This window comes from Somniosus microcephalus, chromosome 5 (assembly GCF_052327205.1).
Source record: "Somniosus microcephalus isolate GS21.2 chromosome 5, FLI_Smic_1.0, whole genome shotgun sequence".
Taxonomy (NCBI): domain Eukaryota; kingdom Metazoa; phylum Chordata; class Chondrichthyes; order Squaliformes; family Somniosidae; genus Somniosus; species Somniosus microcephalus.
The window spans coordinates 143,789,713-143,804,478 of record NC_140991.1 but is presented as its reverse complement, the minus strand read 5'-3'; the positions used below and the strand labels follow the sequence as shown (position 1 = coordinate 143,804,478).

Sequence of the window (14,766 nt, the reverse complement as noted above, 5' to 3'; positions counted from 1 at the left end):
ATTTTTTCCCCCTTAATTGGCCAGGTTTTTATTTGTTCTTTCGCCTCTCCAAGGAGATTATATGGCTCTGGGTGGATATGGAGTGTCTGTATCGTGATACATAGGGCATCACACTATATGAGACAGGCTAGATGGACCAGTGAGTCTTTTCATGCCCGTCAATTTTTTATGTTTGTGTAAAGGCACAAAGCCATACAGATCAAAAGATCACGATCCCAGTGTGTGCTGAGTTATCTGATCATAGCCAGTGTAACAGTTAGGGTGCTACAAATGGCATCAGGGCTCTTGGGTTAGGGAAGGAAAAAAAGTCAATCTTGCTCTTAGTTCTCCAGTGATTCTTGCTGTGAATTGTTTGTATGGGGAAATCAGGTGGGGATATGTCTTGGCTTACATGTGATGCCCCCATGGTGGAGGAACATGCCAATATTCACTGTCAAGACTCCCATGGGAAAAGTAGCCATTTAGGCAAGGTACTGGAAGATGGGCAGTGTGACTGGAACTCTACCCCAGCAAGACTGAGCATCATCAGAGAGAAAACACAGATGGTCTTTTAGGTCTAACGACCTTTTCTCATTGCTAGCAGGCTTATTTTAAGTGAAAATGTAGCTTTAACAACAGTGAAATATTTGTGAATTTTAATCCTTTTCCCTGGGACTTAAACCATTTCATCCTCCTTTCAGTGAAGATGGCTGCAATTTTGCCGGTGCTCAGAGGGCGGGTTTGGAGGCGGGTCAGAGGTTCAAGTCATTTTGATTGACGGCGGGTTCCGAACCCGACATCATCCCGCCTCCACACAACCTTCCCAAGTGTCGGGTCCCCGATTTGTGAATGGACCCGACACCTAGCGGCGGGAAATGGATTAAAGGCAATTAACTGCCTATTAACAGGTACTTGTGTGCAATTTTCAGGGTCTTTTTCAATTTTCCAGCTTCTGGGTCAGGTTTTACAATGTCTGGACAACACGTCAGGTAAGTGTGGCATGTTGTGAGTCTGGTCTGATATTTGTGAAAAGATGACAGCTGCAGAAGTGGTGTCAAGGATGCCATGTTGCATATGGCGAGTTTCAGAGCAAAGAAAATGTTGGTTACTGCATTTTTAATACATATACAGATTTCTTTAGCTTACAAGTTTTTAAATTCAACTGTATGTCCAGTGCCACCTCACTGGGAGAACCTTTCTCACCAGTGACAGATCGCTTCTGTCATCTCACCTGCAGCTGCCATCTATTCCAGCAACATCGGAGCCAATGAAACAATCAGACCTTTATCCTCCGAATACTTCCACGATCAGCCCCAACACCAACATCACCAACCTTCGCCACCATCACCTGATGCTGCACTGGACACAGGGCATCAGCCCCTGACAAAATTGCTGGCCGGGAGGCCAATGATGGCATCACCATGGCCAGACTTTCTTCACTTGGTGCTGTAAACCCTGGCTGCCACATGAAGCATCCCTTTAATGTGCAAGCCATTCCATGCACACACATCACTATAGCGGGGCGGGGGTGGGGGAGTTATGACTGAACAATCACTGGAACTCTGTAAGGCATTTCTCAATGTGCACTCAGATCTGTCCAATAAAGGGCACTTTTTGAAAAAGAGATTTCACTTTATTACAAAATATTACCATAAACTTCACATGGACCTTGGCTAAACCTCTCAAGTGCCCACCCTTGTGTGTTGTTAGTTGGTATGCTTGCAGTAGAATGAGAGTGAGTGTGAGGGGTGGCTAGTAAGATGGGGAAGTGATAAAGTAGATAGAGAGGGTTTGGTGGAGGTGCAAGGTAAGTTGGTGTCCTGGGGAGGTCTCTTCCACCCTTGGAAGGGAAAAGAACCTCCCTGCATTCTGTGGCTCCCTCCATAAGCATATGGAGGGAGTCATTGGAGAGCCTGGGTGCAAGAGTTCACCTTTGTGCAGTGATTGCCAATGTTTTCAGCACCTCAATGCTGTCAAACACTGAAAAATCAACTGTCAAAATAAAATTGTGCATGGTCCCTTTAAGGAAACCGGCAGATGACGCGTCATCAAATGACATTATCAGACCCGCTTCCTGTTAATTGGCCAGTAGGGCAGGCTTAACAAGGTCAATCAAGGGAAAATCATGTCTACAGCGCGGAGGCAGCTGGGGGCGGGGCTGGAACCCGGAAACCCCATCCTGACACCGCTGAGAAAATCGCGGCCGATGACTTTATAATATGCAGCATTACTGGTTTCAGAGCTCAAGGAGCTGGAGATAGCCCCACCTCCCAGTTGTATCACTGACAAATTCACTGTGAGAACAAGCAGACATATTTACTGAAGCACATCATGTGGGAGAGTCGGAGACAAAGAGAGGAATTGACATTGGGCTGGAATCCTGTAGAAATTAAAAATGTTGGCCCGGATTTTATGGGGCTTATGATGATGCCATCGTAAGTGCCCCGCAAGATCCGGGTTTATGCATGCGATGTGCATGCGTGAAAACCCAGAACTTGCGATCATCAAGTTTCTCCTTGACAGATCGTACCCATCTGCTGGAAGTTCACTTTCGCTGGGCTATTTGGGCATAATGCCTTCTTTTGCCAGCGTAAGGGTTTGAATAAATGTTAAAATAACATTTTTTAAATGATTTAAACATTTCCACTTACATTTAAAATTAGTTTCGGTCAATTTTGTCCTGGTTAAAAATGTTTAAATTTATTTCTCAAAAATTAAATTTTTATTTTAAATGTTTAATTAAATGGTATTTTAATTAATTTTGAACCTGTGGTCATTTCATTATATTTCAGTGTTGTGAAGTTGTATTTTTTATGTGATTTCTATTATGCTTATGGGGATTCCGTACGTAAATGGAATCCCCATAAGCATAATAGGAATGCCCCTTTGTCATTGGTTGGTCTGGCCCACGTGATCCCAGGGACTTTGCGAACTGCCTGCACCCCTGGGATGTGTTGGTCTTTACACAGGCATACGCCTGCAGGCCCAGGACTGCAAGAGTCCGAATCTCCAGAGGCAGCAAGTAAGTACAGAGTTTTCTTGCGGTTCGGAGGTGTCCGCAGGCATGAAGCCTCTGACCGCAATTTCCAGGCCATTAATTTTCCCTTCTATAACCTATTTTTGGAATCAAAACTCCAAACTCCCACACATCTGGGAATCCTGAAACTGTGACGGTGAAGTTTGAGCAGTTTTTATACATCTTCTGTGCCCCTGGATCAGATTAGAACCTTGAAATCAGTCCCATGCCTTGTTGTTCCAAATCAATATATGTGCTGAACTTAACTGGAATGGTTTAATTATAAATTAAACCCATTTTTGTTGCTAGCTGTGCATGCAATGACAGGTGCTGTTGGCTATTGCACTTCAGGTTGATTATGTATGATTATATTCATGTGGCACACTAAGAACTCATTCTGTGTTCTCACTAAAGTAGAAAGATTAATGACTGTGACACTATCACTGCAAATTTATTAAGTAATAATAAACATTTGATAATCAGAAAATGATACAATCAGTATATTGTTAGCAAAATTGAAGGCCATGGGATTAAAGGGGTAGTGGCAGCATGGATACGAAATTAGTTAATGGACAGAAAGCAGAGATACAAAAACAAAATACTGCGGAAGCTGGAAATCTGAAATAAAGACAGACAATGCTGGAAATACTCAGCAGATCAGGCAGCATCTGTGGAAAGAGAAACAGAGTTAGCATTTCAGGTCACTGACCTTTCGTCAGAACTGGAAAAAGTTAGAGATGTAACAGATTTTAAGCAAGTACAGAGGCAAGGAAAGGGGGAGGGGAGGAAAGAACAAAAGGGAAGGTCTGTGATAGGGTGGAAGGCAGAAGAGATTAAATGACAAAACGGATGATAGTGCAAGGTGAAAGGAGATGACAATGGGACAAATAAATGAACAAAAGATGGGTCTAGATAAGGTGTAAATGGGAATATTGTGAAGGAATGAGCCATACCTATTCAGAAAAATACACCATTCTATGAAAGAATTCTGACTTTATTAAAACATGACAAACTAGGTCTGGAAATCTGGAAGCCTCAACAATGGAGAAGCTGTGAACAGCACTCAGGCTATTGAGATAAGATAAGTTGTTGACATTGAATCAATAGCCTTGTTGAAACAGGAAGTTGGAGGCTCCTGACGTCTGAATCTTTGGAAAAAAGACAATGGTACACCCTGTTAAGGTGTTCTAAAGTACACTTCATAAACAGGCACATAAAAGAAGAAACATATGCCTTCGTAAAAATGACATCAAGTAAAAGAAACACCTGCCGTCAAATCGTTTTTATGTTAAACTTAGAACACCTCTGGAGGGGAGACACGAGTCTGTGTTACAACCAGCTGAGGTGATTAAGAATTGCATAGATCATCCTAGTTAAGGTGTTCTAAATGCAAAAGGCACAAACAGAAGACCTTGGTAAAAATGACATCAAATAAATGCACCTGCTGTTACACCGTTTTTTATGGTGAGCTTCAAACACCTAGGGTAGAGAAATAATTCTTAATGCTACCAGCTGATCTGACTGTAAGAATAGCAGGGGTCAGCAGAAAAATGACGAGGGATAATTAGCTTACATCAGCAGAAAACTTCAAAGGAAATACCACTGAGAAAGGATATAAATATTGAACTTTCAAATGCAATGATAGATTCACTGTAAAGGGGCAAAGCGATTCTCAGGCTTCAGAGGCAGGCTCTGTAAGTCTACAACTCTTTGTACCTCAGGGATTGACATGAATCAGTCATTCATGAAAGAAAGACTTATGAAATAATACTGAGCGGCCTGCAGGTGGTGCTGTCCAGGGAGAGTATAACTACTCTGGCACGGGCCCAGCTTGCGCAGGACATTCTTAACAGGAACTAGTGAAGGACACAACTAGACCTCCATGTTGTAAAACAGTTGATTAAAGCTTTGTTTAACGCTTAGACCAAGTGCCTAGTAATTTTCTTATGTCAATTTAATCAACTGAAACTTGCTCCACGCTCTGAGTGATTTTGGGAACAGACGGCTATGACTCAAATGGTAGAAGGGAACCAGACGTAGTAATCAATGCATCATGGAGAAACTACACAGACCTGCCCATCTTGACCTGGACCCGAATTCACCTACAACCGCTAAGGTATGGAAACACTGGTATCGTACCTTCAGCAACTTCCTCGGGGCTTGTGGTGAGAATGTTCCTGATAAGTTACAAATGCTTGCCAATTATGTATCTCCTCATGTGTTTGACTATATCGAAGACTGTGTAGACTATGACTCCGCTACCAAATACTGTAGCAACTATATGTTAAGGCCCCAACCGAAATTTTTGCTCAGCACTTACTGGCCACAACTCGACAACAACCCGGGGTATCAATTGACAAATTCCTTCAAAAGCTTCGCAGGCTCAGCAAAGACTAATCTCAAAGCTGTTTCAGCTGTGCAGTACCAGGAGGAGTTAATTAATGATTCTTTTATTAATAGAATTGCGTCTCCCTTCATACGCCAGTGACTGTTGGAGAATAAAACCCTTGAGTTACAAGCTGCCTATGACCAGGCATATTCTCTGGACTTAGCAAAAAAAAATGCAGATGCCTATCTTTTACCATGTGCACGGACTGCCGCTATCACTTTTAGTGCCTCCTCCGATAAGCCTCAGGTGGAAGCCCTCACTGATAATGACTCTATCTTAGCTGATGATGACCCTACCCTAGCAGCATCTTGGCAATCTAAAAAGTGTTTCTTCTGTGGAGGTGCATTTCACTATAAGAAATTTTGTCCTGCTCGTAATGCAACCTGCAATCATTGCAGTAAGAAAGGTCACTTTTCTAAAGTATGTCAGTCAAGAGCCTCTCCTAGGGTTACAGCTGCTATCTATAAAACTGCTCCTTCCCTAAGAGCCACCACTAATATTACAGCTGTCATCTATAAAACTGCTCCTCCCCCAAGAGCCACTACTAATGTTCTAATGTTTTTCCTCAAAGCCTGTCCCATGCAGCCACAAAGGTTTCGGTAAATGGACACATTTTGAGTGCACTAATCGACTCATGTAGCTCTGACAGCTTAATTAGTGAGCAGGCTGTCAGTAAGTTAAAACTGCGTATTTACCCCTCAGACAGGGAAATTGCAATGGCTCTGATGAGACTGACCACCAACTCTTCCGGCTTTTGTCTTGTCAACCTTATTCTCAATGGCCGCACTTATTTTTCCACCTGGCTTGGGATGCTCAAAAACCTATGCAGTGATGTGCTCCTGGGACAGGATTTCCAGAAGCAACACAAAAGACTCACTTTCGAGTTTGGAGGGTCAAAGCCGGAGCTTACTACAGGTTGACTATCCCTTATCCGAAAACCTTGGGACCAGCTGTGCTTTGGTTTTCGGAAATTTTCGGATTTCAGAAGGTATTATTTCAGACTGGGAAACTCCTACCATTCTTTTCACAGGCAGGCTCTGGAAAGCGTCTCTGTAGCTTAGCAACAGCTTCAGAGACGCTTCCAAGCTACTGGGCTGAGTGTTTACAAGCTGTTGCTGAGCAACGGTGTTTGTTGTCAGATACGGCAGGCTCTGGAAAGCATCTCTGTAGCTTAGCAACAGCTTCAGAGATGCTTCCAAGCCACGGGCCGAGTGTTTACAAGCTGTTGCTGAGCAACAGTGTTTGTTGTCAGATACGGAGATGAAAACCTTTGTATCTGACAATATTAGCGCTGGTCTATCCGGAAGTTTGGATAGAACGGCAGCATATCGGACAGGCCGCTGCAGCTATCGGGCGGGCCGCTGTATTGGGTTCACTCTCCTGGTACCTCCTTCACACTGCCCGGCTCGGCCTGCAATCTCCTACCCAGGAGGGAACTCTGTGACCCTCTGCCCTGCTCACAGGGAAAGGCAGAGCTCCCTCAGTCACACTTAACATCGAGAGCGAAGGCCGGCGTGTCGACAATCTGCAGGAATTCTTGTTCTGGGCCCCGGAGGACCACTCCTGTCATGTTTTGCGCCACTCGGGTCATGTCGTGCACACGACTTACGCTGAACGAAAAAACTTTCGGTTTTCAGAGGTTTTCGGTTTTCGGAAGTTTGGATAAAGGATAGTCTACCTGTATTTCCAAAGTACCATTTTGTGCACTTTCGGCCGCTTCGCTCGACAAGCCCTCCATGTTCGCCAATCTTTCCCCCTGATGTAAGCCTATAGTCACTAAATCACGACGTTTCAGTCAAGATGATCTATCCTTTATTGAGGCAGAAATCTCTTGCCTTCTAGCGGACGGTATCATTGAGCCATGTTCATCTTCCCGGTGGGCTCAAGTTGTCGTTGTTAAAAATCCTCTGAAGCAACACAAGAAATGTCTTTGCATCGATTACTCGCAAACTATTAACCAGTATACTGACCTGGATGCCTACCCACTACCACGCATCGATGACCGGGTCGATAACCTTGCCAACTACAGGGTATTTTCAACTTTTGACTTAAAGAGCGCATATCATCAAGTACCGTTAAAGGACTCTGACAAAAAGTATACAGCCTTTGAGGCCAACGATCAGCTTTACCAGTTTTGTCGCCTTCCATTTGGGGTCACCAATGGGGTGGCCATCTTTTAATGGGCAATGGACATGCTAGTCAAACAGGAGAACTTAACGGACACTTTTCCATATCTGGATAATATCACCATTGCTGGCCATGACCAGAAGGAGCACGATGCCAACCGCAAGAAATTTCTTGATGTTCTCCATCGTCTCAACTTAACCTTAAATGAGTCCAAATCCGTGAAATCAGTACCATCGATCAACATCCTTGGCTAGTGGGTGGACAATAGTGTCATCAAACCGGATCCGGAGCGACTTCATCCATTTCAGGAGCTCCCTCCTCCTACGAATCTCGGCTCTCTTCGTCGGGCCCTCGGCATGTTCGCCTATTATGCGAAGTGGATACCCCACTTTTCTGACATGATCCAGCCCCTGCTTCACGCGCAGTCATTTCCGTTGGAGGCAATGGCTATTTCAGCTTTCGACCGCCAAGCAACAACTAGAAAAAGCCACGCTTCATTCTATTGATGAAAATCTCCCTTTCGTGGTCGAGTGCGATGCATCGGAGGTGGCGATCTCGGCTACCTTGAATCAAGGTGGTCGACCCGTTGCATTTCTGTCCAGAACTTTGCAGGGTAGTGAGCTCCATTATCCTCCTGTCGAGAAGGAGGCTACAGCTATCATCAAAGCAGTACGTAAATGGAGTCATTTTCTCGCTCGTCGCCGTTTCACACTTATAACCGATCAGTGCTCCGTGGCCTTTATGCTGGATAACCGGAAACGCACTGTCAAGAATAACAAGATACAGCTCTGGAGAATGGAATTGGCCGTCTTTGGCTACACCATACATTATTGACCCGGCAAAGATAATGTGGCCCCGGATACCCTCACGTGTGCATTCTGCTCTTCCATGTCAACTTCGACTCTTGCGGATCTTCATACTGATTTATGCCATCCTGGCGTTACCCGTATGTTACACTTTGTGCGATCTAAAAATCTCCCATTTTCTACGGAAGACGTGAGAAAAACATGCTCCACTTGTAGAATTTGCGTGGAATTAAAACTGCAATTCTTCCGTCCGTCAGATGGTTCGCTCATACACGCTACACAGCCTATGCAGCGACTCAGCATTGACTTTAAAGGGCCACTGCCTTTTTCAATGCAAAACACCTACTTGCTTACTATGGTGGACGAATATTCACGCTTTCCCTTTACTTTCCCCTGTCTCAATATGCTTACTTCCACAGTGATCAAATGCCTCGATCAGGTCTTTTCCTTTGCGGTATGGCCAATTTCATCCACTCTGATCGGGGTCCCTCCTTCATGTCAAGCGAACTCAAAAGGTATCTTTCCCACCGGGGAATCGCCACAAGTAAAACGACACCATATCATCCTATTGGAAACGGACAGGTTGAGAGATACAACACTATTATTTGGAACGCTGTTCATCTTGCACTAAGGTCACACAACCTACCAGACCAGCAGTGGGAAACTATGCTCCCTGACGCGTTGTATTCCATCAGGTCTCTCCTTTCTACATCCACCAATGTTACTCCTCATGAACAATTCTTCGGGTTCCAGCGTCGCTCCACTCATGGGACGTCCCTACCATCATGGTTGGCAGCTCCTGGCTCCGTGCTGCTCCAAAGATTCGTCCGATCCTCCAAGAGTGATCCCCTCGTTGACGAAGTGGAACTAACGAATGTCAATCCTACATACGCGTACATGCGGTACCCTGATGGCTGGGAATCTACAGTTTCACTTCGGGATCTGGCTCCCTGCACAACCGGTCCCATGGACCCAATCGATAGTGGGATCCGTATTAATGACGCCGATACTCTGCGCTCCTCCGAGGCTGACGCCCTACCCGGGACGTCAAGGGATCTGCCAGCTACTCCAGCGGATCAACCCGGGGAACAGAGCGCTCCCCGCGGGATGACCACCCGAAGCAAGGACGCCGGTCAATCACTGACTACTGAGCAGGATGAAGCCAGCTCTGCGCCTGTGGGGGCCCGCACCCGGAGTCACGATCTCCCCAGTCCCCCTCAGGTCGATCAAGGCGACATGGGCTCTGCCAGCCCGCCGGTATGAACCAAGTGACCCAGGGACCCAGACATGGTCCGAGGAAACATGCCTTCCAGTCACAAATGGAGATCCAAACGACTGCAGCTATTCATAGTCCGATTAATCCGATAGAAGGAAGTCGCCGGACTACCAATCCTTCAGGCGGGAAGAATGACATGAATCAGTCATTCATGAAAGAAAGACTTATGAAATAATACTGAGCAGCCTACGGGTGGTGCTGTCCAGGGAGTGTATAAATACTCGGGCACGGGCCCAGCTTGCGCAGGACATTATTAACAGGAACTAGTGAAGGACACAACTAGACCTCCATGTTGTAAAACAGTTGATTAAAGCTTTGTTTAATGCTTAGACCAAGTGCCTAGCAGTTTTCTTACGTCAGGGATCAGGATATTGTACTGTATTTGATTTTGCTGGATATCCTGGAATAAAGACTAAGAAATGTAAAAATGTAGCGAAATTAAGATCTGATAATTAGAATTGTAAAAGCTTTCTCTTTTTGGAACTGTTAATGTGGCAATTGAAACACCTACTGTAATTACATGTTGGTTCTTTAATAAATCTATATATTTTTAGAATTGTCTCACATAATACTTCTGTATCAAACTCATGAACTCAATCTCTGTATGCTCTTTGGTGAGGAGTTGCAGAATTCTGGGGGAGTTTTCCAGACCCTCATAACATCCGGAATATTACAGTCTAGCTATACTTATTAGAAGTGCTATCTGGAGGACGGTAACATCTTCAGGTTGTTCCTTTCCTTTAGGGAGAGATAGTCTGGACCTTTAGACCCAATTAAACATCTTTAGGATTCAAATACCTCAAACTTTAGTTGAAAGTGAACGTCTGGGGAATATGCCTGATCTGGGGTAGCCCTAAAGGGGCTAGGACTAGTAATAATCCCTTCAATATCAGAATCTTCAGCAACAGCTGGCATCTGAAAAAGTAGGGGCAGAGGTTATGATCTGAAATTGTTGAACTCAATGTTGAGTCCAGAAGGCTGTAAAGTGCCTAATTGAAAGATGAGGTGCTGTTCCTTGAGTTTACGTTGAATTTCATTGGAACAGTGTAGGAGGCCGAGAACAGAGAGGTCAGATTGGGAGTGGGGCGGAGAATTAAAATGACAGGCAACTGGAAGCCTGGGGTCCTGCTTGTGGACTGAATGGAGGTGTTCCGCAAAGTGGTCGCCCAATCTGCGTTTGGTCTCCCCAATGTAGAGGAGGCTGCATCATGAGCAGCGAATACAGTATACTAAATTGAAAGAAGTACAAGTAAAGCGCTGTGAGTTGTGGTGAACCTTTGTTTTCAGACTGGAAGGATGTGTGCAGTAGTGTCCCGCTGGGGCTGGTGTTGGGACCACTGCTCTTTTTGATATATATTAAAGACCTGGACTTCGGTATATAGGGCATCATTTCAAAGTTTGCAGATGACACGAAACTCGAAAATGTAGTAAACAGTGAGGAGGCTAGTAACAGACTTCAGGAGGACATAGACAGACTGAAGAAATGGGCAGACACATGGCAGATTAAATTTAACGCAGAGAAGTGTGATGTGATTCATTTTGGTAGGAAGAATATGAAGAGGCAATATAAACTAAATGGTACAATTTTAAAGGGGCTACAAGAACAGAGAGATCTGGGGGTGTATGTACACAAGCCTTTGAAGGTGGCAGGACAAGTTGAGAAGGCTGTTAAAAAGGCAGATGGGATCTTTGGCTTTATAAATAGAGGCATAGCGTACAAAAGCAAGGAAGTTATGCTGAACCTTTATAAACCACTGGTTAGGCCCCAGCTAAAGTATTGTGGCCAATTCTGGGCACCACACTTTAGGAAAGATGTCAAGGCCTTACAGCGGGTGAATAGGCGATTTACTAGGATGGTACCAGGGATGAAAGACTTCAGTTATGTGGAGCGACTAGAGAAACTTGGGTTGTTCTCCTTAGAGCAGAGAAAGTTAAGGGGAGATTTGATAGAGGTGTTCAAAATCATGAAGGGCTTTGATAGAGTAAATAAGGAGAAACTGTTTCCAGTGGCAGAAGGGTCAGTAACCAGAGGACACAGAATTAAGGTAATTGGCAAAAGAACCAGAGGCGACATGAAGAAAAAAATTTACGCAATGAGTTATGATCTGGAATGCACTGCCTGAAAGGGTGGTGGAAGCAGATTCAGTAATAACTTTCAAAACAGAATTGGACAAATACTTGAAGTGGAAGAATTTGCAGGGCTATGGGGAAAGAGCTGGGGAGTGGGACTAATTGTATAGCTCTTTCAAAAAGCTGGCACAGGCACAGGCACAATGGCGCTGAAGGCTCTCCTTCTGTGCTGCATCATTCTATGATTTTATCATTCTATGATTCGAGTATATGTTGTATTTAATTAACTTCCACAACTCTAAATATATCTATCCTTCATGCTTTCTCTCAATTAAAAAGAAGGTTGCTTCACCTCACCTCCTTGAACTAAATTCTATTAAACAATGGCTTCACTTTGCCTGTCCCAGTTAAACATAAGAACATAAGAAATAGGAGCAGGAATAGGCCATTCGGCCCCTCGAGCCTGCTCCACCATTCAATAAGATCATGGCTGATCTGATCTTGGCCTCAACTCCACTTTTCTGCCTGTTCCCCGTAACCTTTGACTCCCCTATAGTTCAAAAATCTGTCTATCCCAGCCTTGAATATATTCAATGACCCAGCCTCCACAGCTTTCTGGGGTAGAGAATTCCAAAAATTCACGACCCTCTGAGAGAAAAAACGTCCTCATCTCCGTCTTAAATGGGCGACCCCTTATTCAGAAACTATGACCCCTAGTTCTAGATTCCCTCACGAAGGGAAACATCCTCTCAGCATTTACCCTGTCAAGCCCCATCAGAATCTTATATGTTTCAATAAGATCACCTCTCATTCTTCTAATCTTCAATGAGTATAGGCTCAACCTGCTCAACCTTTCCTCATAAGACAACCCCTTCATCCCAGGAATCAACCTAGTGAACCTTCTCTGAACTGCCTCCAATGCAAGTATATCCCTCCTTAAATAAGGAGACCAAAACTGTACGCAGTACTCTAGGTGTGGTCTCACCAACGCCCTGTACAGTTGTAGCAAGACTTCCCTACTTTTATAATAGCAAAATACTGCGGGTGCTGGAAATCTGAAATAACAACAGAAAATGCTGGAAGCACTCAGCAGTCCAGGCAACATCCATGGAGAGAGAAACAGAGTTAACGTTTCAGGTCTGTGACTGGTTGCCTATCACTTTAATTCTCCGCTCCACTCCCACTCTGACCTCTCTGTCCTCGGCCTCTTACATTGTTCCAATGAAGCTCAATGTAAGCTCAAGGAACAGCACCTCATCTTTCGAATAGGTACTTTACAGTCTTCTGGACTCAACATTGAGTTCAACAATTTCAGACTATAACCCTTGCCCCTACTATTTCAGATGCCAGCTGTTTTTCAGGTGGCTGTTGATGATTCTGCCATCCCCATTTGCAACATTTAATCTCTCCTGCCTCCTACCCTAGCACAGCCTGTTCCTTCAATTCCTCCCTCCCCTCCCCTCCCCTCCCCATTTCCCTGCCTCTGCACCTGCTTAAAACCTGTTACATCTCTAACTGTTTCCAGTTCTGATGAAGGGTCACAGACCTGAAACGTTAACTTTGTTTCTCTCTCCACGGATGCTGCCTGGCCTGCTGAGTGCTTCCAGCATTCCCTACTTTATACTCCATCCCCCTTGCAATAAAGGCCAACATTCCATTTGCCTTCCTAATTACTTGCTGTACCTGCATACTAACTTTTTGTGTTTCATTTATGAGAGCACCCAGATCCCTCTGTACCACAGCATTCTGTAGTGTCTCTCCATTTAAATAATATTTTACTTTTCTATTCTTCCAACCAAAGTGGAAAACCTCACATTTTCCCACATTATACACCATCTGCCAAATTTTTGCCGACTCACCTATCTATATCCCTTTGCAGACTCTTTGGGCCAGATTTTACCAGCCCTTTGGAGGCGGGACTGCTGGGAAAGTCAAAAAGAATGGGAGCGGGTCCCAAACCTGCTCCCAACCCAACTCCAACCAATCTTCCCGGGAGTTGGGTCCCCCATTTGCGCAGGGACCTGACTCCTAGTGGTGGGAAGAGGATTATAACCACTTAACTGCCTGTTAACAGGCAGTTAACAGGCAGTTAAGAGGCGTTTTCCAATTGTTAGACTTCTGCTGCGGGCTTCCCGACATCGGGGAACCCCGCCAGGGTAAGTGAGGCATGCTGTGGGTCTGTTGTACTGTTGGTGTACAGATGACAGCTGCAGAAGTGGTGTGAAGGATGCAATGGGACACTGGTGAGTATCAGAGGTAAGGAAATGTTGTGAAAGTCATTTTTAATGTGTTTAGATTTTTCTGTAGGTGACAAGCTTTGAAGTGTTTGTGTGGCCTCACCTCAATGGGAGAAGTGACAGATTGCTTCTGTACCCTCACCTGCAACTGCCATCTGTTTCATCCTAAGGAGAGTCATTGGAGAGCCTGGGTGCAAGGACTCACCTTTGTACAGTGATTGTCAGCGCTGTCAAACAATGTCACATCCTCTGTCAAAATTTTATGGTTAATATGCCTTTAAGAAAACCGACAGATGAAGCGTCAGCAACTGATGTCATCTGACACTGGCTTTCCCTTGACTGGCCAGCAAGCCCGCAGGGCGGGCTTAACAAGGCCAATCAGGGGAAGATAGCGTCTGTGCAGCAGACATCACTGGGGGTGGGACTAGAACCCAGAAGGCAGCAGTCTCGCCCCCAACTCATCTTGGTGAGTAAAATCCAGCCCTTTGTGTCCTCCTCACAACTTGCTTTCCCACCTATCTTTGTAGCATCAGCAAATTTGGCTACTGTACACTCGGTCCCTTCATCCAAGCCATTAATATAGATTGTAAATTGTTGACACCCCAGTACTGATCCCTGTGGCACCCCACTAGTTATAGTTTGCCAACCTGAAAATGGCCCATTTATCTCGATTCTATGGGCTCGATTTTAATTGCCGAGTCGGGTTGCATGGTGGGCGGGTTCCGGAGCCACTTCTGGCGGGATCAACTACTGATGTCCGATTTTGATTCAATGAGCTTGTTGATTTCAATGAGGCGCGCTGGCTGGTCCAATGAGTGCGATCGGGTCGGCTGGCCACCTCTGATGACGTCATCATAGCTGCTGCT

The 14,766-nt window shown here is 45.0% G+C and overlaps 1 protein-coding gene across 3 annotated transcripts in view; it reads left to right on the top strand.

Moving 5' to 3' along the window:
* The first annotated feature begins 2,904 nt into the window (after positions 1 to 2,904).
* The window catches only part of LOC147117366 (uncharacterized), a 194,202-nt gene continuing 182,340 nt past the window's right edge, over positions 2,905 to 14,766 (top strand). For all 3 annotated transcript variants that reach the window (XR_015078434.1, XR_015078435.1, XM_085988323.1), the window contains exon 1: positions 2,905 to 3,001. Coding sequence is in view for 1 of the 3 variants with exons in the window: in XM_085988323.1 (XP_085844449.1) it covers positions 2,929 to 3,001 (73 nt within the window). In the remaining 2 variants the exon portion in view is untranslated. The remainder of the gene's footprint in view (positions 3,002 to 14,766) is intronic.